The following is a 26606-nucleotide window of genomic DNA, read 5'->3' as shown; positions in this document are numbered from 1 at the left end:
ATTGCATATCAGGCAAATCCCTATATATTTGTCTTTTGATTGGTACCACAGTTTTGGATATAGACATATGCATTTCAAAGTAAAACATGAAACAATTTCGTAATATGTAAAATGCCACCCTCTTGGTTTGTGAGGTGGCGCCTCCCACTTCAGGCGACGTTTTTTTTTCGGAACTTCTTGCAGTCTGGATAAGTCTTGACAGAGTTACCAACGCACAGTTTTATTCAGCTAGTGTTTTAGAAATGGGTCGTACGCGGCGATGTCCTTCCAGAAGTAGGAAGAGAAATAAGCATTCTAAGGCTATTCGTTTATCTTGGATAAAAAGGCGTAAAATAGAAGATAGCTCCAAGTGTGACACTTCTGTTTGTGTATCTTTGGAAGAAACAAGTGGAAGTTCTATGGAGGTTCCAATTGCAAGGGATGAATCAAATGATAAAGAAAGGTGAGATTTATTTTACTTTCCATCCTGATTATTAATTACTTTGAACCAACATAAAATGATTCTTTTATAAAATTGTTATCATTCTATCTAAATGTATACAGGGAAAGAACATTGTAAATCCAGTTTTATTGATTTTATACCAAAACTCATTTTTGTAGTCTGACTGAGCGTGTTCTTTACGCATATAGCTGCTTTTAACATCCAATTTACAGAGGAATGATCAAAATTTTTTACCACTTTGAGTAGTCCAAAACATCGTGTGCAACGCATACTTTTACGGTTGGGTGCAATCTCAAAATCGAAGAAAAAAAATGTACTTACCATGTTCTTTCCCTGTACCCTTCACATGTTTCACTAATCTTTTAGTGGATTATTATAATATTGCTAGGTGTATTATTTTTTTAAAATACAATTACGTGAATCATTTGCGTGTTTAATTTTATACAGCGATACATATAATAATAGTATTATGCGCAATGTTATATATGAAGGGCTTGGAACAATATGCCACATTTTAAAAAAAAATCACTATTTTTAGGACCTTGCATATCTTACGACTTGCAGTAGTCGATTTGGCTTTAAAGAAGTGGGGGAACACTCTCTATGTATTAATATAAAATGCTCTAATACATTGAATAACAAAATTATTTTGTAAGATTCCGGGGTAACGCGTTCCAGAACGAAATAAAGTAGGGGAACGGATATTTGATTTTCTGGTAAATGGAGAACGACGTTCTCCGTATTTCCTCCAAATCGACCACTGATAACCCGTTGATCTTGACAAGTTTGCAAAAATCGAAATTAGGATCAGTAGATATAGTAAGTATTCTTGTTTAAATTACTTTTTTATGATGCAATGGCAAATTTCACTTTTCTCTCTGATCATAAATATATATACGTTTAGAGTCCCTTGTCAGCAGCGAGGCTATATGAAACATGGACCTACTGGTTAACATGGAATCCGAACCACAATCGTTCTATGCTCTCCCTTCGGGACTCGAACCCAGGACCCCTTGCAGAGAAGCGCACGTGCTAGCCACTAGACCAGCGACATATATATATATATATATATATATATATATATATATATATATATATTGCATCTTATGTCTGAATATTATGTGTTTGTATATGTAGGTATTTTAGGAAATGTATTCTACCTTATTTATTAAGTGTTTACTTTTATTGGTTCAATAATATATATACCCTAATACACTTGCCATCTTCTTTGATACTGTTTAGAATTCACCTGAATTAGATGCTTTACAAAAACTTGTTTTAATATACAGCTAAAATAAAAAATAGGAATTAATTTAACTGACAACATATAGAATTACAATAAGGATTAAACGATTATTTTACTTTAGGACTATTAATATTTCAGACTTGAAGAAATGTACTTTACTCGACTCATTCTATCGCACATTTTATAATGGTTTACTGCTAAAATATGTACACTTCGAGGAAAATCGCCTGCTAAATTGTTCATTGTAACTGAAGGTTTAGAGGAAAAAGTAATTATATATATATATATATATATATATATATATATATATATATATATATATATATATATATATATATATACAGTGGCGGATCCAGGATATGATCAAGGGAGGGGCTAAACCATAATTTGTCGTTTTATCCAGTGTAAAGCAGAATTGAAGCCCATTTTATCCAATGTAAACCTGAGCGTCAAGGGGGGGGGGCTATAGCCCCTTAGCCTCCCTTTGGATCCGCCCTTGTATATATATATATATATATATATATATATATATATATATATATATATATATATATATACATTGTTCACTAACTTAAAAGGCTTTTTTTTCGTGTGATTTATTTCTCTCATTTAATTTCAACAATACATATTTTCTTTATGTATCGAAATGTTACTTTTAAAAAAAAGTCTGAAATTCAAACTTTAAATCTATACGTAATTTATTAGTGGAAAGCTATTTAAAAAATCATGCTTAATTTACAGATTATTCCTACTAAATAATTTTTAGAAATCCTTGGTCAACTCACACCTGAAGGGGACTCAGCCTCCTACAACAACATTCAGTTGTTTGTTTACATCAAAGATTCCGGCAGCGTGATTTTCGCCCTCAACTTTTTTTTTTTTTTTTTTCGTCGTGGCTTTTGCTCCATATGATTTTCTACTCTTGGTTATTCCCCGAAAAGTCATGAAACCGAGTCTAAAATTGCACTGTTTTAATCTATCTAAATTGCAAACCAAAGAACAAAACCAGTTTCACATTTGAACTTCATATAAAAGTTACTTTTTTGGTTTTAATTTTCGAGCGACAATAGGAGATAATATAATAGTCATAGAGAAGAAAATCTAATTCAAATGTTTAAAAAGATAAACACATTTCGCAGTCCTACATACAGGAAAAAAGTAATTTTTGACCATCTGTCCTTCAATTATTCACCCTATTCATATAAGCCATATCGTTCAACATATAAGCACTAAATTTCTATAAATTTCATTTTCATTTCTATAATTTATTATTATTATTATTATTATTATTATTATTATTATTATTATTATTATTATTATTATTATTATTATTATTATTATTATTATTATTATTATTATATGTCATTTCAGCTCTGACACTGAGTCTCTACCATCTCTTGTAGTGGAGCCCGAAACAGAGATTGTTAGTCGCAATGACTTTCCAAATGGCTACCGAATTGTAAATTTAGGACACATTCTCAAGTGGTCTATAAAGCTCCAAGAAAACCACAGAAAGATATGTGTCTTAGGAAAAATGGATTTTCATAGAGAGAGACGTTCAGGACTAGTGTCTTACCTCTATTTCAAGTGCCGCGTGTGCAAACGCGAAGTATGTCACTCTACAGAGGAGGAACAACAGTCGAAAAGATCTGTAATCAATACTGCAGCTGTTTGGGGTACTGTTTCCATTGGAAGTGGGTATTCTCATCTAGAGGAATTTCTCAGTATTATGGATATCCCATGTATGAGCTTCAAACTTTTCAACAAGATTGAACAAGATCTGGAACCGGTAAGTAATAATTGACAAATCCGTTTGATCTTAAAAAAAAAAAAAAAAAAACTGACAAATATACTTTCCTACTTATCAACAATATCACAAGTGGCTAATATAATAGTTGTATTGATATAGTTCTGTATAGAAGATTTTATCATAATAGCACTTGCGGAATGAAAGTAATCTTAGTTACAAGCAGGCCCGCAACCAGCCATAGAAGTCTGGGGGTGCCATAAACATGTTAGGGGGGCCCAAGTCTTAAAATAATTGTTACAAATATATAAATTCATGATTTTTTGTGTTAATATAGTATATGATGCATTGAGATCTGCGAGCCATGAAAAATTTAGGGAGGTCTGGCCCCTTGCCCCCTTCTAGTTGCTGACCTGGTTACAAGGGCAACGTAGTAGTTTCAATTGCCAAAAATGTGGAAAATTCGAAAACGTAAATTAATCGTTAAAAAAAGAAAAAGAAAAAACACATAAAGCACATAAATCGGTGATTTCAGCTTTGATAGCGATCAAATATGACGGATTTATAATAAATTACTTTTGCTTTTGAGAAAATCTTTTTTTTTCTGCACCGCGACTAAGAAAGGCGGTAATGATGAAATAAGCGATAATGGTGGAATGAAGGAAGTGGAAGGAAATTAGAGAACTCCAAAGAAAACACTTACGCGGTGTTTGTCCACCATAAAGTCCACATTGGTGGGACCGAGATCGAAGCAGGGTCCGTTCCACCACTGAACTAACGCGATCTCATAAGAAAAAATATATAAATGGGTCTCCCAAGCGGCTAATTTTGAATTGTAAATAAATTAATGACAAATAAATTTATCACCACTTCATATTGAACGGGGGAGTCTGAAAGAAAGCATGAATTCGCCGCCTAACTGCGAATATTTGAGTCGTGGTGGATGGTAGAGCGTTCACCTGGTACGTGGGTTTCCTGATTTGATCCCATCTCGCGCCAAACGGACAGATATCATTGCGTGGGTTTACTTGGGGGTTCTTTTCTTTCGTCCACTTTCTTCATTCAACCATTTCATTCATTATCATCATCAGCGTCTCCTTCAGGATCGGTGCATAAATTTCATATCTAAATGCGAATGCAGGATAAATTTGGGTTAAACAAAATGGGGTCAACATGGGCAGCTGTTGAAGGGTGGGGTGTAGTAAGATTTTTGAACTCACCACATTTTTAATTTTGCAATTTCAACTCAAAATAATGGAAAAAAGATGTTATAAATGGTTCAATAATATATTAACAAGCAAATTTTATTACAATTAACGTACGTAGTTAAAATCTACTTATTTTCAATCGCTGACTCCATTGGAGAAAATGATAAAATAACTTTAATCACAAGGAAATTGAGCGAGCGAGACCTTGATGTGAGGAGTTCGGCGCTTATATATATATATATATATATATATATATATATATATATATATATATATATATATATATATATATATATATATATATATATATAAAGCCAGTATATGCATCTGACCCACAAAACCGGGTTCCTAATGGTTAAAATACTAACCTAACCTATCTATTTGGAGAAGTATCAAAGTTGAGACTTTGATTTAGGGGTTTTTGATTACGTTTTCGGAGTTTGCACCACTCTGCGACCCAAGCGTAGTCTCGCTATGATCCTCAGCTTCCGTAACCCGCCATATAACGAATTGTGGATCACACTCGTTTTGCTGCTCTCGTGGAATTTTCATATTGATGTTGTCAAGAATACTTTATGGTGTGTGTGATGAGATGGTTGCGCACCGGAGCCATACGAGACTTTAATCTGTAAATTAACGTGAAATCCAAACCATTGATCTTTCACGAAATATTACCCGAATCTCCCACACAGCAAGCAAGAACGCTATTTGGCCACAAGGAAATAGTTTTAGAAACCTTTCTGCAACAAATCCTCCAGTATTTCGACTGTAATTCAGCACTCTTGCAGGGGTGCGGGGCCGTAGGCTAACCAAACATTGATGATTTTATGTTTATGAGATGCGAGATCGGAGAGTGAGCATATGTGGGATTCAAGAGGTGAAGCCTCAGTCGCTATCTACATTTTATACAAAGTAAAATTCAAACTGATATTTTCTGAACGCTGCTAGTCTTTGCAATGCATACCAGACAAAGCATGCAGAGACAAATAATAACTATTTATCCGTATAGTTTCTGCACAATCATAGAGAAACTGAGTCACATTCTCGATGACTAGGGAAATTTATCTTGTTCGTTATTGATATCACTCAAAGTAGAAAGTAAATGGGTAATGAGATTTGTAATGAATCAAAATTAGAACAAAATAACGATATGCCATGTTTTCTAAAACAATGTATATCTTTTATAGGTGTGGACAGATTCTCTTTGGAGTCAGATGAAAGAAGCTGGAGAGGAAGAAAGAAGATTAGCAATTGAAAAGGGCCATGTAGATCCAGATGGTATACCATGGATAACTGTATACGTGGACGGAGGGTGGAGCAAAAGAAGTTATGGACATGGATACAATGCAGCTTCTGGAGTGGTGAGTATAATTATACAAATTTAATGACTTATATAGGAAGGAATTAAAAACTAAACCATATAGAAGTCAAAATAAAAAATTAGGACAATACATAGGATTTGTGACGTAGAGTACCACTAAGGAATGATTTTTGGAAATGCGACAGGGATAGAATGAAAATGGTCTGAAATATTTTAATAAAATGGAATTATTTCCGAATCTCGTGACGTTAGATACTTTAAATTTGATATTTGCATTTCTCATTGAAAATCATTTGACATGTTTTTAGCGTTTTGTGATGTTTTAATTAGATGGGACGAAGAGGAGGGAAGAAAAGGAAAATGGCGAAAGGGAAAGGAAAATAGGAAGGGGAGAAAAGGAAAATGCAATGGGAGTTGCAATTCGTATCTTGCCAATATCTCGGAAACTCTGACGGTTAGAAACATAGAATTTCGTATTTGGACTTTTCATTTAAAATAATGTAGCACGTATTTCAGTGCCTTTTTTTTAATATGGCCCAGAAGGGAAGAAAAATGGACGTGGATTATAATTACTATAATAAGATGTTCACTCCGGGTTAGAGACTTGAAATTGGTATTGGGATTTCCCATTTAAAATAAATTAACACATGTTTCAGCATTTTTTGATATTTTAGTGAAAGTAGAAGAAAAGAGCTACATTGTAATTCTTATAATAAGATGTCGATATCTTGGAATCTTTGAAGGTTAGGAACATGGATGTGGTATTTATACTTTTCAATGAAGATTATTAGATACTTATTAAGCGTTTTTATGTACACCGGTGTATATCCTAGAAGGAAAGAAAAGAGGCGGGAAGAAAAGATGTTCAAATCTCGGAACCCCGGCATGTTAGAGACATGAAACTTGGAATTTGAACAAAAATTCGGGAAATGTGCAGGTGTATGATATGAAGAGCAAATGTAGGGGATCTGAGCAGTAGCGTAACTAAAGGCTTGGGGGCCCTCCCGCAGACAGCGTGGAGTGAGCCCCCTTCCCTACTTCCCACTTCACGATTTCGGGGCCCCTGATGGCTTGAGGCCCCCCGCAATACAGGGTCTACGGGGCCCTTATTTACGCCCCTGGATCTGAGGGCGAAGCCCCCGCGTACTGAACCTGACTCAACCTGCAAACCTGGGTTGGAGCTAATCCTTTGACAACTTCAACTGAAATTCAATATGCTTGCAGGATTATGAGGTACGATGCCATAGGTCGAGTAAACGCCTAATGAGATGCGAGGCCGTACACGGAGCGATTTTCCGGATCTGAAATGAAATTCGGTGTGCTTGCAAGTTTATCAGATGCAAGGCCGTTGGCCGATCAAAAGGGATAAGGGAGGTTGTGGGCGAAGCCCCAAATGAAATTAAATATGGTTCTAGGTTCATGAACTGAGAGGCCGTAAACCGAGCAAACTAGGAGATCTAGGGGTGAAGCCGACGAATATTTTGTCTATATATTCAACTAACCACATTCTTTTTAAAATAATGTTTGTAAGTTGTAATTTCACCCTACCAATCATTGTGAAGATGGGAAATGAATTGTTTTGTTTGCTATCCACGTTCTATTTGGGGTTACCCTCCCTGCTGGTCTAATGGCTATTATGCGCGACTTTGGTGAACGGGATCCCGTGTTCGATTCCCAGTGGGAGTGCATTGAACGATAATCTTCGGATTTCAGGAGTTGTATATCTACGTCTCATGTAGCCTCGCTGCTCAAAGGAACGCTAAACATAAAATCAAAAGTTCAACTTGGCATTCTTTTATGAGCACAAGTAATATAATTTTTGTTAGTATACATTCTGTGGAGATTGGAAACACCTTCCGCCAACAACAGGCTTTCAATAGTTTCCGCTTCCACTCCTGGCTGTGTGAATTTTTCGCGAAATACGTATGTTCATATGAAACACCCAAATAAGCTCCGAAACATTCCTGAAAGCTTTCACAGATGAATGGATATTATTTTTCTTCTGAAGCAGAAATAGTCTTTTGTGAAGGTCACTGCAAATAGGGGTGGGGGTTTATTGACCACGAAAGAGAAGATTGAAGAGCTGTTCCCATTTGCAGCCTTCCTTCTGCGAACTCGATATTATCTCATTGCCAGAAGCAACAGCTGAAGTGAAGGGATGAAATTTTATAACCACAATACCTTTTCCTTTTCCAGTACATTGTTTGTACTAGCAGATTTACAATTTAGACTAGCGGCAATTATCTTAGCCAAGATTCCAAACACCTCCTTCCCCAACTGGGATAGGTGGGGGAAAAAAAAGACAATCTCTTGTTTCTGACCCTGCCGGCACGAACTATTTTTATACTCTTACATCTCGACCGTTACAATAGCTGTCATATTCCATCGTCTAGTTTATTCCAGGAATTACAATCTTACTCCTAGCAGGTCACTTACAATAATACGTACAACATACAGTACTACACATTATACGCCGCGTTCCCTGTTTCCATTGTGATAAACAGCCCGAAAGATTTCAGAGTAGTGGCACACACACAAAACTTGCGTAGGGATATGTACAGTTCGTCGGTAATCATTCGAGAAAGTGAAAGAGCAGTTAGAAACGTCCATTCGCAATATTTGAAGTACCGCTGTTCTATTCAATTTAGCAGAAAGCCTGCTCTGTTTCTTGTGCAGAGGTACAGGAAAGAACAACGCTACATATGTTCCCTTCGCACAAAAAAAAAAAAAAAAAAAAAAAAAAAAGCGAGAGAGAGAGAATCCAGTTTCATTGCGATTTTATGGTCAACTTCCTGGCCTGAGCTTTGTCTGCTGAAGCGGTTAAAATCCACAGAGAAAAGTGTCATTTATAATAACATAAATGTTCAATCTGTGGTCAAAAATAGGCCGGTTTTCAATATTCAATAAATATTTGACATCCTGAAACAAATGAAATTTCAATACTTTATAAATATTATTTCACGATTCCTTGCTCTTAGGGATGTTTTTCCATTTTACCATTGATTTTTAGTTATTTTTTTTATTTACTAAGTTTTCCACATTTATTTTTCTGTCATAAACCTTTTGCATGAAACGAACAGTGTAAGCATGAAAAAAAGTTTGTAGTAAGGAACATAATATATTACGGGGAAAGGGTATAATGATTTTACAGAGGCTTACGAGAGGCATCCCAAGTAAAGCATCCCAATACAATTAAAGTAAATAAAAACTACAACACAACTACAGAAAGAACTGAAAAAGCACCAGCAGAACAAGAAAACTTCCAGTCTTGTGGTTGCATGCTGCTTTACCCTATAGATCATTATAAAAGTATTCATGTACTCTGTGTCTAGTCTGGCATATGTTCCATAGAACGATTGTGGACTGAGTGAATATGCAACCGCAATGCTGCCTTTTCAGAACCTCCTATTATTATTATTATTATTATTATTATTATTATTATTATTATTATTATTATTATTATTATTATTATTATTATTATTATTATTAGTAGTAGTAGTAGTAGTAGTAGTAGTAGTGGTAGTAGTAGTAGTAGTAGTAGTATTTTAAATACCGTGATCTCAGCCTGTTTCAATATATTTCCGCATCTTTTCATATAATGTATAAAACGAACCTTTCACATGACGCACTGTCAACAATGGATGGATCCAAATCTTTCTAGTACTGCTTTGTTTCCTTTTTCTTCGCCGTACGTACATCAAGGCAAGGAGATGTCGTTTGTTTATTGCTGGACTCATGTTCTATCCTTCACGTTCAAATTCTAACTACTTCTTGGCACCGGCATTACCGGGATGTGTGGGCAAAGCAGCGCCGGATCCGGTTTTGCCGGCCGCGTGTGCAAAGCATCCTCGGTTCCGGTTCCGGCATTGTCGGTACTGGGCCAGCATTGCCGTGGACGTGTGCAAACGCTCTAAGGTCTACACTGTGTTTTGTTAAAATTGAATACGTTTTACGTTTTATCGTGCATAATGTTGCTAATACTTAAATTTTACTTACATTGTTGTATATATTATCTTTTCCAGGCATGTATTATTGGTCAAGAAACTAACAAGCTATTATTTTTGGGAGTGAGAAACAAATATTGTTCAGTGTGCGCTGCAGCGTCATCAAGAAATAAAAAACCAAGCGACCATCGATGCTACCGCAACTGGTCATCCTCATCTTCGTCGATGGAAGCTGACATAATCGTAGAAGGCTTTTGCAAGAGCCAAGAAATGCATACGCTTCGCTACAAACGATTTGTGGCAGATGGCGACTCCAGCGTTCACTCCAGGATAATCGAAAAGGTGCCGTATGGACGTCAAGTCACGAAAGTTGAATGCGCAAATCATTGTGTGCGGAATTATACATGTGCGCTCCACAAGCTGCGTATGCAAAATAGTTTTCCCTTGCAAGCCAGAACAATTTTGCGAGATAGAATTCCACGTCTAACCGCTGCTGCTCGGGGAGCTATATCCTATAATGCAAAACAGAAGTGTTCAGTGCAGGATCTTAGAGATGACCTGCGAAATGGTCCATCGCACATATTTGGGAACCACGAGAAGTGCAAACAGTACTTTTGTACAAAGAAAGAAGATAGAAACTTAGTTCCAGATTTAGAAAAGGCCGGATTGTATTACCACATTATGGCTGCTGTAGACCAGTTAATAAGAAAGGCAGACCGATTAGTTCCAAACGAAACAACTAATCGGGTTGAGCTGTATATGAGCCTTCTGTCAAAGTTCAATGCTGGTAAGAGGCTTAATTTGACAAATCGCGGTGCCTTCCAGCGCCGATGCTATGTTACAGGACTATCATATAACAAAAAAGCAACATGGCACCGTAGTCCTTGGAAATCTGTGATAGAAAATAGTCCTGGAATGTATTTCAGGAGATTTATGAACAAGAGAAGCAGCAAGCGTTCTCACTCCCGTTCACGACGAGTAAGAAGAAAATTAGAACTTCCACCAGAAAAGGACAGAGATTATGGGCCGAACGCGGATAAACCACCGCTGTCTCCGACTTCGCTTCAATCAGCCTGTGAAGCCGAGCTCAAAACATACGACGTAAGTTTTCATTTCTTAAACCATATTAAATTATTTGAATTTTTTTTAAAGTTTACTTTAAGTTCGTTTTATCATTTATTTTATACCTTTAATAGCACTGAAAGTTGAAACAATATTTTTGGAATATTTATTTTATACTCAATATTGAAATTGCATTATTGTTTGATTTCTAATACTTATAAAATAGTAAAAAGGCCTATTTCTTACCGCCCATTGCATGTTTATTGAATACTGAAATTATGTTACTATGAATACTTATTCAAAAAAACAAACAAAATAATAATAATAATAAAGCATACATATTTTTTTTCTTAAATATCCATTGAATAACAAGCATAAAAAGTGTAAATATTTCATATTAGTGATTCAATGAATGTTTGAAAAGTAATGTTTAAAAAAAATTTATGCTATACTATTTTTTTATTTTTTTTATGAATTTTTGGTTTAATAAATACTCATGTAATATAATTTTAATATTCAATAAATACGCAATGGGCGGTCAAAAATAGGCCTTTTTAAAAATTCTATAAATTCAAAACAATGAAATTTTAATATTTTATAAACTGTTTTCAACAAATGATTCACCGTTTCAAGAAAGAATAATAGGCCCACTTATTTCTCTCTACTAAAACTAGAACTGGTACAAATTTATATTACTTCAGGTTTCAATTGAATTTTTGTGGAGCCAAAATTATAATTGCGCATAAATCAAAAACGGAAGTAGATAGCGAATAGCAGCTTTCGTTAACTGATTTAGCATCTTACTATGTCAATCCTTTTTAAGCCAAAACTGGAAGTGGTAGGTATTTACTACTACTTCCGGCTAAACTTGATTTTTATAAGCCAAAACGGTAAGAGATATCGAAAAGTGGTTTCCGAGAATCGATTCAATCTCGAATTTGTTTGATTTTGCTTTGAATTTGCATAGTTTGTAAGTCTGCCATAGTTTCACACTGTGAAACGAAACTAACTTATTATTATTATTATTATTATTATTATTATTATTATTATTATTATTATTATTATTATTATTATTATTATTATTATTATTATTATTATTATTATTATTAGGTTACAACAGAACAGAGAACAAATATAGAAGTTTCTTCTAGAGGACAGCACGGTAACTTAGTTTACGAGGAGCAGCGTCGTAACAGACTAACAGCGTCTATGTTTGGTAGGGTAATTAAGCGTAAAGATAACACCGCCTGTCATTCATTGGTAAAGGATGTACTTTACAAAAGAAATGTATGTACACCAGCCATGGAATATGGGAGGAATTATGAACATGTGGCTCTCCGAAGGCTTGCGGCTGAGAAAGGCTGGACAATACAAAAGAGAGGACTGTACATAGATCTCACACACGGATTTTTGGCCGCTAGTCCTGATGGTAAGAACATTTTTTCATTAGTAAATCTTTCCGAATGAAAATTATTTTTATTTATTTTCTGTATACAACCATCTCGTACTTAGAAACCTGCCCCATACTTTTCATGTCGGAAATAGATGAGATAAAGCCTACTATCAATTTACTTCACTTCAATGCGTGGACATGGGAGAACTAAGAACCTATAGATATAGGTTATTTACTCTAAAGTATTTTGTGTACTTTCAGTATCGATTCCAGTATTGGATTCAACAGTAGCCCATATGAACAAATACAATTTACCTGACATGTATTTATTAATATTATCTACTATAGTCGGTTCAAAGAAAAAATGAGAAATGTTGCTTTTGTTGAAAATTTTTTCCAAATATAATGTGCGTTTTACTTCTTTTAAAAAATCGAATGTTATTTTTTCTATATAAAATTGAATAATTAAGTACAATAAATTTTGAATTCACAACGCGGTCGCTCCTTCGCCATTATAACCCTGACCAAAGGTTTTTCCTGTTTGATGGGCTATCGTCCTATCCTATAAAATTTCTGGTGGATTTTGTTCTCTGAAGTTTTGTTCGTAGTTTCGTTTTTTATGGCTCTGTTTCTTTGTAAATTTTTGATATTGATATTTAAAAAGTTCGGGAGAGCAAAAATTACTGCTTTCATAATAAAAACTAGAAGCAAAAGTTACAGCTGCTGTAAAATATTCGTAATTCTGATTTCCGTTTATTCGTAGCCGACTGAGGGGCCTGTAAGTAGCAGTATATGTGCAATGCGAAAAAATGATAACGAATTTATTTAGGGAGGGCCTTGAGCCCAATAGCTCCCCTAAATATGTCCCTGGAAGGAACAGTTAGGTGGCCTAACTTACGCCTTTCAGAAAATGTTAACCAGTTTACTATTCCTGTTTATCATGACTGTTTTCCAGAGGTTCCCAACCGTATTTACCCGGCGCCTTCCTTCGTAAATATTGTTTTTCCTGAATAAACTTCAACGTTTACAAGGCGATTTTTATAATACGCGTAGTTATACTTATACAACAAATAATTTAGTATTCCATTCTTCAATAACACACATTGACTTACGTATGTGATTGTGTGCAAACGTTCACACCCAGTTCTCGTACCAATATGACTTCAAATAGTTATGATTTTGGAACTGCAAGGGAAAGATATTGCCCATAATTTGTAATTCACGAGAGTTTAATTTGATTGAAGATTTGCAGTTTGCCTTTAGTTATGTCTTTTCTCCTGAACCAGTGTCGAACAAATTTTACTTTTTGACTAAATTTGAAATAGGGAGGATACTAATTTTTCATATGCAACACCTTAATCGTCACAAAGTAATAATTAATATTATAATTGGTATTATCTGCATATTTACAGGGTATGTAGTTGAAGAGAATGCACTAGTGGAAGTCAAGTGCGTTCCTTCCCTTAGGAACAAAGATATTCAAGAAGAAATAAGAAAGAGGAAAGGGACATTTTTCTTACTTGTCCAGCCGGATGGAAGCTTGAAACTAAAACAAAATAGTGATTACTACTACCAAATTCAGGGACAGCTGAACATTGCCGAACTAAATAAATGCTATTTGGTAGTGTATATTGACGACAAAACACCTCTGTATATTGAAAAGGTAGTAAGGAATGAAGATTTATGGAAGAATATTATGCTTCCTAAACTCTGTCGTTTTTTAAAACAATGCATGCTACCAGAGATTGTCGATCCGTTAATCCCACGTGGAATGAAATGTAGAGATCCCGACTACATAGTGAAAGCCCAGGAGGAAATACAGAGAAGAAAGGAAAGCAAAGAAAATAGTACAAATAAAAAAGGGAAAAAGTGAGAAAGGCAAAATATGTTTTACATGTTTGGAACGACCTATTCTCAAACATTACTATTTGTAATTCCAAGTATTCTTCTTCTTCTTTATATTATTATTATTTGTATCCCTATATTGTGCTGTTTTGTTGTTACAGTAAATGTAAACATTATTTTTTTTATCAATATCGTCAGTGTGTGTTCAATATATGTATTTATGTTGTCATTATTATTATTATTATTATTATTATTATTATTATTATTATTATTATTATTATTATTATTATTATTATTATTATTATTTTGAAATGTTGCTTTAATAATTTAGTTCTCGTAATATTTTGGACATTTTTAAAAGCAAGATAACGCACTAAGTAAAGAACTGTAGCGACTAAAGACTCCAAAGTTTAAAAAAAGGGTAGTGGCTCTACAGATAGTTACAAAGTCACGTGGCATTCTAATAAATCCATAAAATATATAGCTACATATAGCCATTACAAACAACAAACACTTGCAACCTTGATTGATTTTGGAACATACCATAGCGGGTTTGATGCTATTCTCGTTGGCTTTGCTCTTTCTAGCGTCCACCTGCATAGAACAGTCCTGCTTTACGTACAACATAATTAATAATTTTCAAGACAAATGTGTTTAAAATAATAATAATAATAATGTTAGTAATAACGTTCTGAAAACGTAATAGATTTCGTGGAACAAAATTGTCAATTGTATATTTAGGTAGGAACACGTAAGCGTGTTTGCACACGATACCGTCAAAATCGGTGGAAGCCCCGACAATATCGTTGCCGGTGATGAGCGAAGTAAGCGACACACAATGTATATTCTGCACTGTTTTTCTAAAACTCTTCTCCATATATGAAAAGAAATAAAAAGAATAATAATAATCGGGAAAATTATTTTTTAAAACAAAGGATTACAATTATTTTAAAATATTTGCGTTTTGGGGGCGTGGGAATCTAACTTTCTAGGATCTTTTCTATAATGCAAAAAGATGAAGTTATATATATATGTAAGTGTATATGTAAATAGAAAGTCATATAGGTGAAAAACAAGTGTCAGTGATTATTAGTATTAGTGACAGCAAAAGCATACAGTGTAGTGTAGTGTTAAGAATATTAGTTTTGGTGCACAAGTGTTAGTGTGGTAAACACAGGTGAAAACCATTAGTGCAGTGAAAGAAATAGGTGAATACCAAATAAATATATTTAAATATATATATATATATATATATATATATATATATATATATATATATATATATATATATGTATGTATATAAAACATGTGGGCGAAAAAACCTAAACACACAGGGAAAACCTGCAAGAAACAAGAAGAAGCCTAAGGTAAAAAGAAGAAGAAGCCAAAAGGTAAAAACATAAATACGCAGAGAACACAGATACCAAACACACATACAGAAATACACAATAAACAAGCAAACTAGATTCAAACTTTTTTCCTAAATTTTTAGTTTTTTTTTTTGTTTTGTTTCGTTTTTGTAAATTTTCCCTTTTTTGGTCTCTTTTCCTTCCCCATCCTTTCCCTCCCAAATTTTCCTACTTTTTTTCTTTTTTCACTTATGGAAATAAAGAAAAAAAACTACCATAGAAATCATTCGCAGTGATGATAACTCGTCGGTTTTCGAATGCTCTAGGTAACCGACTAAGAGTAACTCGACTGAGCGAATGTAAAAAAAAAAAAAAAAAAAAAAAAAAAGCAAAAGCAAACAGCCCTCTGAACATGCAGTGATTTTTCCCCAAGATGTCACATGCGTTGTCCCTACCTTCCAAATTCAAATTCACATTCTGTCGATTGGATACAATTTGAACAAGGCAATATGGGATGGAATCAGTTCCCTTCTAATCTCGGAAGGAGGTTCCGAAAAATGTGGTCTTTACTTAAAAGTTAAGAGAAATTAAATGAATATATTTGCTCCAAGAAATCGTTGGCCTCCACAAAAATAACAAAACACATGACCTGTCGTCGGTCTTGTTTCAAGCATTCACCGTCGTTCCCAATACCACCAATTACAACAGCGAACCTGGGATTAATACTGCTCATTTGTAGCCGCAATTGACATAAAAGAAAGGAGCGATTGATTTCGATAAATACTTAGCAGCTAGCATTTTCGCCGATCCCAAGCTAGTACTAGTAGTAGTTTCTCCTCAACCTACCGAACACACATACACACACACACACACACACACACACACACACACACACACACACACACACATACACACACACACACACACAAGGGCGGGGTAAAAATAAACATTTTTCTTTGCTGTTTCATTTTCTTTTAGGTAAAAAAATAAAATTGAAGAAAATTTTTAACAGGAATGGGTAGAAAACAAGTCAGGAAAGACTTGTAGCGTATGAGCATGTCACAGCAATCTTTGCTCATTTTGATACAGCCGTCACTTCGAAAATATTTCCTTAGTAGTGTTTAACCCTTTAGGGGATTTATAGTACGAATCAGTACCATGGAGTAGTGTTGTATTTAAACGCTTGAACACGTATTGAACCCGGTTCTTTTTATTGTTCAAGTCAAGCATGGATCAAAGAACACCCCAGATTCGTTTTGCAACCGGATGGTAAAGTTGGCGGTGCCAAGGAGGGGCAGGAGTGTGACTTTTTTTTTTAGGAAAATTTCAAAAAAGTTCGCACCTTAATTTTCAAGATATCAAAATTAAAATTTTGCATGCGGATTGTGTGCATCTTTAATTATTTCTCATTTCTTTTGAGATTCCTATCTGAACCCGGACCCAAGGGGCGCAAATATTCCGAGAGGTTGGTTTTTCAGAAAAAAGTCCGGTTTTTACCGAACTTTCGGATTCATGTGTACGATACAGACATGTGGGTGGTACTGTTGGAAAGGACACGTAATACTGAAGAAAATGAAGTTTGAACCATAATCCTAGGCCAAATAGTAATGTTATATGAATTTTTAGAATATATGTATATACAGGGTAGCCCAAAAGTAGGAATACAGTCTAGTGTTCTGATTGACTTATGACATTATATATAATTTACTTATTATTATCCAGACAGGATTTACTTATGCTAGTTTATTTGATTTATTTTCACTTATACGTTAAAGTGGAAATAGAACGAAGCAAATAACCTCACTATCTTAATAAACGGTCATATTTAATCAATGCAGGGTTGTATACCTACTTTTGGGCCATCCTGTATATCTATAAATGGATCACCTTCAGATTTTCAAAAAAAAAAATCTGTTCTTTGTTTTCAAGATATCGAACTGAAATTTTGCACACGTACTGTGTACATAACAGCATATTTTTCAAGAAATTTTCAGATCCCTACGTGAACCCAGGCCGGCCAGAGTTCCGAGGTGGGTGACTCTTCGAAAAAGAAACGATATCCCGGTTCAGATGCAGATACGGACATGTGATGGTAGCGTTTGAAAGAGCGCGTAATACGAAGAAAATGGCGTTTGAACCATGATGCTAGGCCAAGTAAATAATGACGCAGTAAATTTTTGTATATATATATATATATATATATATATATATATAAATGGGCCCAAACATTTTGAAAAAAAATCGAAAAAGCTCCCGGTTTTCCACCCTTTTCTCGTTTCTGGTGTATAATACGGACAAGCGAGTGCTACCGTAGGAAAAGATGATGCTCTATTCTGAAAAAAAAAAAAAAAAAAACGTACGAACGATCCTACGATAAATAGTAAGGAAGCAGTGACTGTTTCAGTGAAAGTCTAAATTTACCTCACGAAGTGGAAATCCCAAAAGGTTTAAACTTTCTTTGTGGATTGGCTAATTAAGAGTTCCTTCGCAATTTGCAAGATGTTAGAAAATTAGTTAAAAAGGAAAAGAGACAATAGCTGTGTAAATTCCATTGACGAAAATGTGAAAAAATACATCGGGAAATAGTGAAGAAAAATCCAAAAGAACACGTTAATTTGCCAGCTACTTCAGAGAAAGTATATTTATTTATTTATTTCACATTATAACGGTTGTTATTACATCTCCGGCTTGATGATGATGTCATATGGATAACGTCCTTCTCGGCATTGGATAGGAGAGTACTTGGGGCCTGTTAGGTACTATTCCAACATTTGCCTGGTGTGAATGAAGAAAAACCTCTCTTGGGATAGCTGACCTGCAAAATCTTTTTCACACATTCTTGACCGATTTATTATTATTATTATTATTATTATTATTATTATTATTATTATTATTATTATTATTATTATTATTATTATTACGAGGGTCATTCAATAAGTAAAGAGAGAAAGTCTATATTTTTAACACTAATCATTTTTTTGGTTGTTTCAGGGTTGTTAGCTGGCAACCTTGGGATATGCTCTGATCTGCTGTTTCGTAATTTTATGTCAACATAACTTCAAAAATATCAATTCATCATGGCAAGTCCTCTAGAAGATTGCACCTTAGAAGAACAGCGCTCAGTCATTAGGTTTTTAGTCGCAGAAGGTGTAAAACCAAGTGAATTTTTTTCTAGAATGTTGAGACAGTACGGTAACAGTTGTATGAACCGTGCGAATGTGTACAAGTGGGTTGATCGGTTTAAAAGTGGCCGAACAAGGTGATGAACCCCGATATGGACGTCCAGTGGAAGTTTCTGGTTCTTCGTTGGAATCGAGGATTGACGGACTTATTCGTGATAACAGAAGAATTACTGTTGAAATGATAGCTGAGGAAGTTCAAGTAAGTGTTGGAACTGTTCACAATGTCATTAGGAACATTTTAAAGTACAGAAAAACGTGTGCCAGATGGGTTCCCAGACGGTGCAAAGGTGGCTTCGGGGTAAATCGAAAGATTTCTTCGCCAAGGGAATTAGGAAGCTGCAAGAAAGATGGGACAAATGCATAACTGTAAAGGGTGATTATATTAAAAAATAGCCTTAGTTTTGAAAGATTAAAATAAATCTTTATTGAGCTATAGCAATTTGTCTCTTTACTTATTGAATGTCCCTCGTATTATTATTATTATTATTATTATTATTATTATTATTATTATTATTATTATTATTATTATTATTATTATTATTATTATTGGAATCATTTGCGTGAATGGCCCCAGGGTCAAATTTCGCTGGAAATAACTGTTCGAGTAATTCTACTCTTAAAAAATCGAGCCAGCCATCCTTACTGGTCCAACTAAACACAATTTGGGAGAGAGAGAGGTTATAAGCTGTAGGACGGACAAACTACAGATTGAGGGCGATTAATTTCTTCTTGGTTATGGCCCTGATTATTACAGCAGCCAGTAGGCTGTGGCTCGCGACCGATCTACAATGTTAAAATTCAAAATGTCAATCTTAAATTACTCCAAATGTACTCAACATTTTAACTCAAACGAGATATGTATACATTAAATACATCCTTTGAAAGTGTCATAGTGATAGATAGGGCCAAAGGAATGAGCAACATGGCGGAAACAACATTGGTCAAAGTCATTGTTTTCTTCTTATAGTTATCAGTCATACAAGTACAGCCACTTCTACAGCCTGATCTAGTTAACGCTGAGAGCTAAATAAGGTCTTACATTAATCTATAACATTATAGGTAATCTTTTTCTTAGTCTCTGGTTGATAGGTTAAGTGGTTCGGTAGCTGCTCTCAAAAACATAGCTCTCCATTCAGACTTCTCTTGTTACTTCATATACATATCCTGCTTATTATGCAACCGATACGCGCAGAGAGCCAGTGTGAGTTCCGTATAAGCAAGGATATTTCATAACTTTCTTATGAACGTTGAACTTTAAATCTTAATAGTGCAAAGACCAATAGTATTGAAACACCCGATGTATATATATATAATATGTGTGTGTGTGACAAGGGATGGAGCGTATACCCACCTAAAAAATTAGCATTACATCACTGTATATATTGTATATATACACGGTGTTCCAGAAGTCCCCTAACATAGGGTAAATATTATCGGTTTTTCAACAAAATGTAAGAGGGGAAACCGTCACCAAATATGATGTTTTCCATCCAAAAGTGAAGGAATTTTTAAATCGGACTACTATTTGGGCTGTACACTCTTTATGCGTCCAATAATGAAAATTCAACCTTGCCATTTATCTGGATCAACAACATAAGTGAATGAAGTTACTGTCTTTTACGCTAACGTGTCGATGGTCAGCCTCCATTGAAAACACAGTTCTCATTCACCATACTGTTACAAAATTTATTCACCTCCTGACCCGCCCTTCCCTCCTCCAGTCCCTCTATTAATGGAAACGTTGCATTTTCATTTAACATTATGCACATAAAGACTACAGCCCAAACGGCTAGTCCGATTTAAAATATTCCTTCACTTTAGATTGAAAACATATTTGGAGACCGGTTCCCCTCTTACATTTTGTTGATAATAACAGAGTTACGCTATGTCAAGGAAGTTTTGAGACGCACTGTATTTAAATGGCTAGGGTAAATTACCCAGTTATGGGCCCGGAGGAAGTTAAAAAAAATATGTATTTCACACATTGTATCACTAAATTTTGTGAGTTTCTTTATTTCATGAACAAATAAATTTTTCCTGAAAGGAAGTCTATTTAGACATAGTAAAATCAGAATGTATTTATTTATTTATCTTTTAATGAGAACCCGAAAATGAGTAGTTGTTGGTACTTACCAAATAGTCATTTTGCGCTTTATATTTAACTTATATGTTAGTCCTACAAATGTACACATTTGCGTGCGGAATGAAATGGATATTTCTCCCACTTTTTTTTTTTTTTTTTTTTTTTTTTTTTTTTTTTTTTTTTGCTAAAGATCATGAAGAAATAAACCAATTTTTAGATTTCATCAAATGTTTTGGTAAGGAGTAACTTTGTTATACATGGTGTTTTAGAACAAGACCGGCAACGTTTGAGAGGTGATTCCTAACACCAAAATAAGACAAAAAAAGTATTGATCAGCCTATGGTCAAAAGTTTGGGAGTTACAGGCTGCTGAAAACGTGATAAAATTAACTTAAAAGGTCCATTGCTACACTGCTTTGAGACTGATCGGAGTTGGGTCAATACATCTTTTAGGAATTAATATGCGTTCTATCTAAATATCTATGTTTCAGAATTCCCCGGTACTTGCGCGCAACAGTTTTTACAGGGGCAGTTTGAAAGTACTTCAAACCTTTTGAGTACTGTTCAGCTGCTTCTCCAAAAATTCTTGTGCAAATTCCGGGAGGTTCTGAAACATGGATATTTGGATAGAACACGTGTTAGTTTCTAAGTGATGTTTTGGCCCGACTCCAATCGGTCCCATAGTAGTGGAGGGATTGACTTTTAATTTATTTTTTCACGTTTTCGGCAACTTGTAACTCCAAAACTGTGCACTTTTGACCGTAGGTTGGTATATAATTTTTATTTTGGTCACCTCCGAAACGTTGTCAGTGTTGTTTTAAAACATCCTGTAAAATAGGGCCAGGGGTGGATCCAGGACGGACTTTAACGGAGGTGGCGAGAGGGGAACAGTCGGGTTTGTGGCGGTAAAATATTCCACTGGCGATCTGTAGTTGGTACAAATTGCTACTTAGGTACACTGTTCATGGTGTGGGATTTCCCTGAATTCATTTATAAATAGTACTATATACATCTAAAAAAAATATTTACCTTCACTTACTCGGACACAGACGCGCAGCCAGAATTTTTTGTATTGAGAGGTGTCCAGTACTACAAGACAGTGCTTGTATGTAATATTGAAACGATTCTGCACTTGAAAAAAATATACTTATTTAAAATTTTACCAAACTTCCCTATGATAGAATTAGATTTTTTTTAAATTAGGATTTATAGTACAGATGAAGTGTAAAATCAAATTATGAGAATACACCAACAATTTATCTGCTAAGGAATTGTGGTTTTATTACGGAAGTGTACGGAATCTTTTGAATTATTGTTTTTGAGGGTCTGGTGTAAGCGGAGTAACCCGTGGGTGCGCTCGTGCTCAGAAATAAGCTTAGTGGCTAAGGCATAAAATTCTACAAGGCAGTTAGTGACCAGTTGGGATAATCTTTTTTAAATTAAAAATCAAGAAAATCAGTATTTTTTTTTATTTTAACGCTTTACTCTTATTCCATGGTGGCTGCAGGAGATCTACTACCTTTAGTGGTATCTGAACATTTTTTTATTGTTCTACTGTACCCTATCTCTTATCGGAATTGAACCCTGGATAGCGAGCTCCGAAGGCAAGTGTGCTAGATACTAGACCAAGTAGAAGACCTTAAAATCAAATTAATCTCTAGTAGACTGTTACCTTGAATAGTATCAAATTAATATCTCTAGAACTGCTTTATATCCTTGTGCCAAGCAAAGGGAGTTTATGTACACTCATGCCCAAAATTATTGTCGCATATCTATAACTGTTTTCTTGTAAAAATATAATTTGATAATGATTTTGCAGGTTGCTTTTAATACTGATACTATGTGTATAATCGGGAAATGTATGTTTGTGGCAAATTTCAAAGGAAAAGAATTATAAATACGAAAATTATAATTAGTAAAATAAAATGTTGCTAAATGGACAAGGCAATATTATTTTCGTTTTATTGTACCTATTTACTGCTCTTTTGACATGAAATTTGCCACATATAGTCTATGTCTTTGCCACATGTCATTTGAAATTTGCCACATACACACATACTAACATTGTAAGAAATACTGGGCGGATTCGTTATCAAATTTTATTTCTAGAACAACATATTTATAGACATGCGACAATAATTTTGGACATGAGTGTACATTAGAAATCCTAATTTTTGATACCGTTCAGGAACGTAACTAGAGTTCTGATTTTGGGAAGCCATATTAGCAAATGGGCTCCTTCATATAAATAACGTTAAATAAATATTTGGAGGGCTAAGTCAACTTTTAGGAGGTACGTGGGGCCCCATGTTCTCTCCTAGCTACGTTCCTGGCACCGTTGTAAGCATGCGACGAATGTACAATTTTTAACAGTATGACATAAATGCACAATCTTTACGGTTTAACGAAGCGATCAACATAAAATATGTGCAACATTTCCATTAGAACAATAAATAACGCAAAAACACTGAAAGCATATTCCTTAACCTATTGCCTAGAATCGAGCACAAAACTTGAATATCATGAAAGCCTTTCACTTAAACGCGAATTTTTTACAATAAATTAAAAAAAAAAATAAACAGACGCCACTTGGAAATGTCATCGACGAAAGACAGGGGAAAAAGTAGATAACGCCGATATTGCCACTTAATATAATAAATCTGAAAAAATCTAAAAAAAAAAAAAAAAAAAAAACTGGTCTGTGCCAATTTCAGGTTGATTTACCCTGTATTTTCCTGAAACGAAACGAAACCATTTGGTATGTTGGGATGGAAACACCCTACTTTACATTGAGAAGCTAGTTCCAACTGAGCTCACTACAAACGCTTGAAGCGACCTACGCAGGTGACCTCTGTTGACACTGATACAAACTACGTAGTGGATCCCCCGGCTTTAAGTTTGGGACGTGCAACATTAACCCATTAGTGCCCAGAATTCCCCAGTGGCATTTTGAAAAGTTTCTTTTCGCCTATTTGGTCTTAATAGTACTCTAAAATAGAAATTAGAATATTTTTGAAAAATATTTATTTTTTTCTTGTTTTTTAGGCCGGCAACTTAAGTTGCCAAATGGCACATACATATTCAAAAAAGGGAACATTTTGGAAAGTTACAATTTTGAGGGAGAAAATACACTGCGAAAACATAACTATTAAAATCAAGTTAATCCTTCCTTTACAGACCTTCAATCCTTCCTTCTGGAGTCTTTGAAATCAAGCCCGTTGAGTCTTTCTCCTCAAAACACATTGTAGCCAAAAACAATGCTAACCTTACGTCAATATATCATACAAAGAAAATGCAACGATGCTATGACGAAACAGACTCCAAAGTAACTTCATGGTTAAAACCTGCAATGTCAATCCATGAATTTCTGCGCTCTGACGAAAAATTGCCGTGGCAACTTAAGTTGCCAAGGGGCAGCAATGGGTTAATTCTTGTGCAGTAGATCAGAAATGTACTTATTAGTGAATATTGATACAGAGGTCGAAAAATATCAAACGTTAGAGATAGATGATAGCGTGTCAGGTGAGAACAGCTCTTGTGTTATCATCACAATCCTATAGATACTCTTCACAACAACTGTCCTTCATAGATTGGTATGTATGTACCTTTATCAATATACTTGCTTATGTGATGATATACGTTATTTTCTTTGAGAAGAACCACATCGTAATTGCACCTGTAATTCCCAGCCCTCCTTTGAGTAGTGTGTTTTAATGTGAGAACAGCTATATATCTTTAACACTCCAATATTACGAGCTCTTTGCATGTGCAAATGCTCTTTGTAATTTTTTGTAGATGTGCATCATGTGCCAACATTATTCCGACAGGTTATTCCGCAGTTTGTTCAAATATCCCCTCACGACTTTCTTACACGTTACTTCTCAACTCACAATAAAGTTACTATAAAATGGTCAATACCAATGAATTCCTCGTAAAATTTTGGCACTATTTCATATGCCACATGATCCACTTTCTCTTTTACATTGTGAATCTAAATTGAAGATAGCCACTCAATATGGCGGCCATGATGTTAATTACAGATATAGCAGATCTTATCATGCATCTACTACTAAATATTTTTCCTTAATTTCTGTGGCCATTCATGCGTAGAACGAGTGATTCCTTAGCTTTCTCTGTTGCTGAACCCTACGGTCGGCGATATTCTTTTCGGCTCTCCTGCTTTTCCATGGTGACCTCAGCCGATATAAATTTGCATATGTACATAGTTTCACACCCACTTTCATGTCTGATACATGTCGTTCAGCAACTCGAGTGCCTCAATCAGACCCTTCCCTGGTTAGAATACAGTTCAAATTCCTAGTAGACGTGCAAAATGCACTTGATACCTTCTTCGCTTCACGGCCCACCAAGTTCTACCGCGAAGGAATCCTTGGCCTTCCAGAACGCTGGAAGGTAGTCGATGCTGGTGACTATTTTTGATCTTCCCGGTATGTCTTAGGTGACACATCGATGTTCGAAGGTAGTGGGTGAAAAGCGACAGAACTTTCCTGGTTACCTTTATACAATGTACACTGATTGACTACTCAAGCATATATTTTCGTTGCACAGTAAATTTGCAATATAAATAGCAACTACTCTAATGAGTGTACACTATTGTACGGTAGCCACAACTATAGTGTGATTTCGAGAATAAGAACAAAAATTTAGATTTTGTGTTTACAATGCTACTATACGTGTTGGATGTCAACATATATTCAAAATTAATATATGTCATTTATTAGATTGGTGAGAGTAAACTGCATTATTTTCAAGAAAAGAAAAATAATACCTGGTTAATCAAAATAGTAGCTTTCTGCGAACACACTTTAACCATTCCTCAACCTAGGGTTTGAATCTGTAGCGAAAAAAGTATCGAATTTGCGATGCGAAGAAGTCTTTAACTGAACGTTGCACCTCCTGATAATCAGGGAATATCTTCCCTCCCAAGGCGTGCTTGAGATTTCAGGAGAACACGGTGAATGAGAAACTATTTCATACTGCAACCCATGAAGGGTTTGCAATTTTTAAGCGACATTGCGTGCTATTGTAGTCAACGTGAGCGTGAATTTGCGGTGTGGTTAGCACTGATAACGCTCTGTAGTGATAGTTTCGGCTCGGTGGAGAGAGACAGAATGGATGAACCCCACCATAGATTACTGTACCGGCAACATCATCATCCAGGGGTTTTGAATATCGTCCTGGAATTTGATCAAAATCCAATCACTGTCCTGACCATTTACGGATATCATAACTTATCCATTTTTCAACAAAAGTGACAATCCTATACAGGAAACTTTTCTGTATACTACCTTGATCAAAACGTTCTCGGAATTCACTCACAAAATTAAAAATACAGGTTTATTCCTAAAAATTGATGGTGTCCCCTTCGAAGTAATCCCCACTGACTTCAATGCACTTATGCCAGTACTTGATCCAGTTCTCAAAACATTGTGGTACTCGATTTTCGTTATGTCCATGCGAGCCTTCTTCGATTTTCGAATTATCTCGGCTGCTAAAACATTCCCCGTATTGTTTCTTGAGTAGATCAAATGGTAGATCAAACAGGGAAAAGTCATACGGAGCTAAATTCGGTGAATTTGGTGGTTCTGGAATGTTATTCGTTACGTTTTTGGTGAGAAACTCGCTGATAATGATGGCGTTGTCAGATGCTGCGTTGTCATGGTGCAAAATCCACGAGTTGTTTGTTCAGAGATCTTTACTTGTTAGGCGAATTGCTTCGCGCAAACGCTTTATAACGCTCAAATAATACCCCTTATTGATTGTC

The 26606-nt window shown here is 35.1% G+C and overlaps 1 protein-coding gene across 1 annotated transcript; it reads left to right on the top strand.

Annotated features, from left to right (window-relative positions):
* Window positions 1-3198: 3198 nt before the first annotated feature.
* Window positions 3199-24263, top strand: LOC145667716 (uncharacterized). The gene is made up of 6 exons (XM_081735173.1): window positions 3199-3477; window positions 5831-6004; window positions 9987-11009; window positions 12081-12399; window positions 13776-14118; window positions 23999-24263. Exons 1-6 carry the CDS (start codon window positions 3223-3225, stop codon window positions 24261-24263), a joined length of 2379 nt encoding a protein of 792 aa, XP_081591299.1. The 5' UTR covers window positions 3199-3222.
* Window positions 24264-26606: the final 2343 nt, after the last annotated feature.

This window comes from Thermobia domestica, chromosome 13 (genome assembly GCF_964235325.1).
Source record: "Thermobia domestica chromosome 13, izTheDome1.hap1.1, whole genome shotgun sequence".
NCBI lineage: Eukaryota > Metazoa > Arthropoda > Insecta > Zygentoma > Lepismatidae > Thermobia > Thermobia domestica.
Note: the sequence above shows the minus strand (reverse complement) of the source record. Positions and strands in the feature narration are given on the sequence as shown.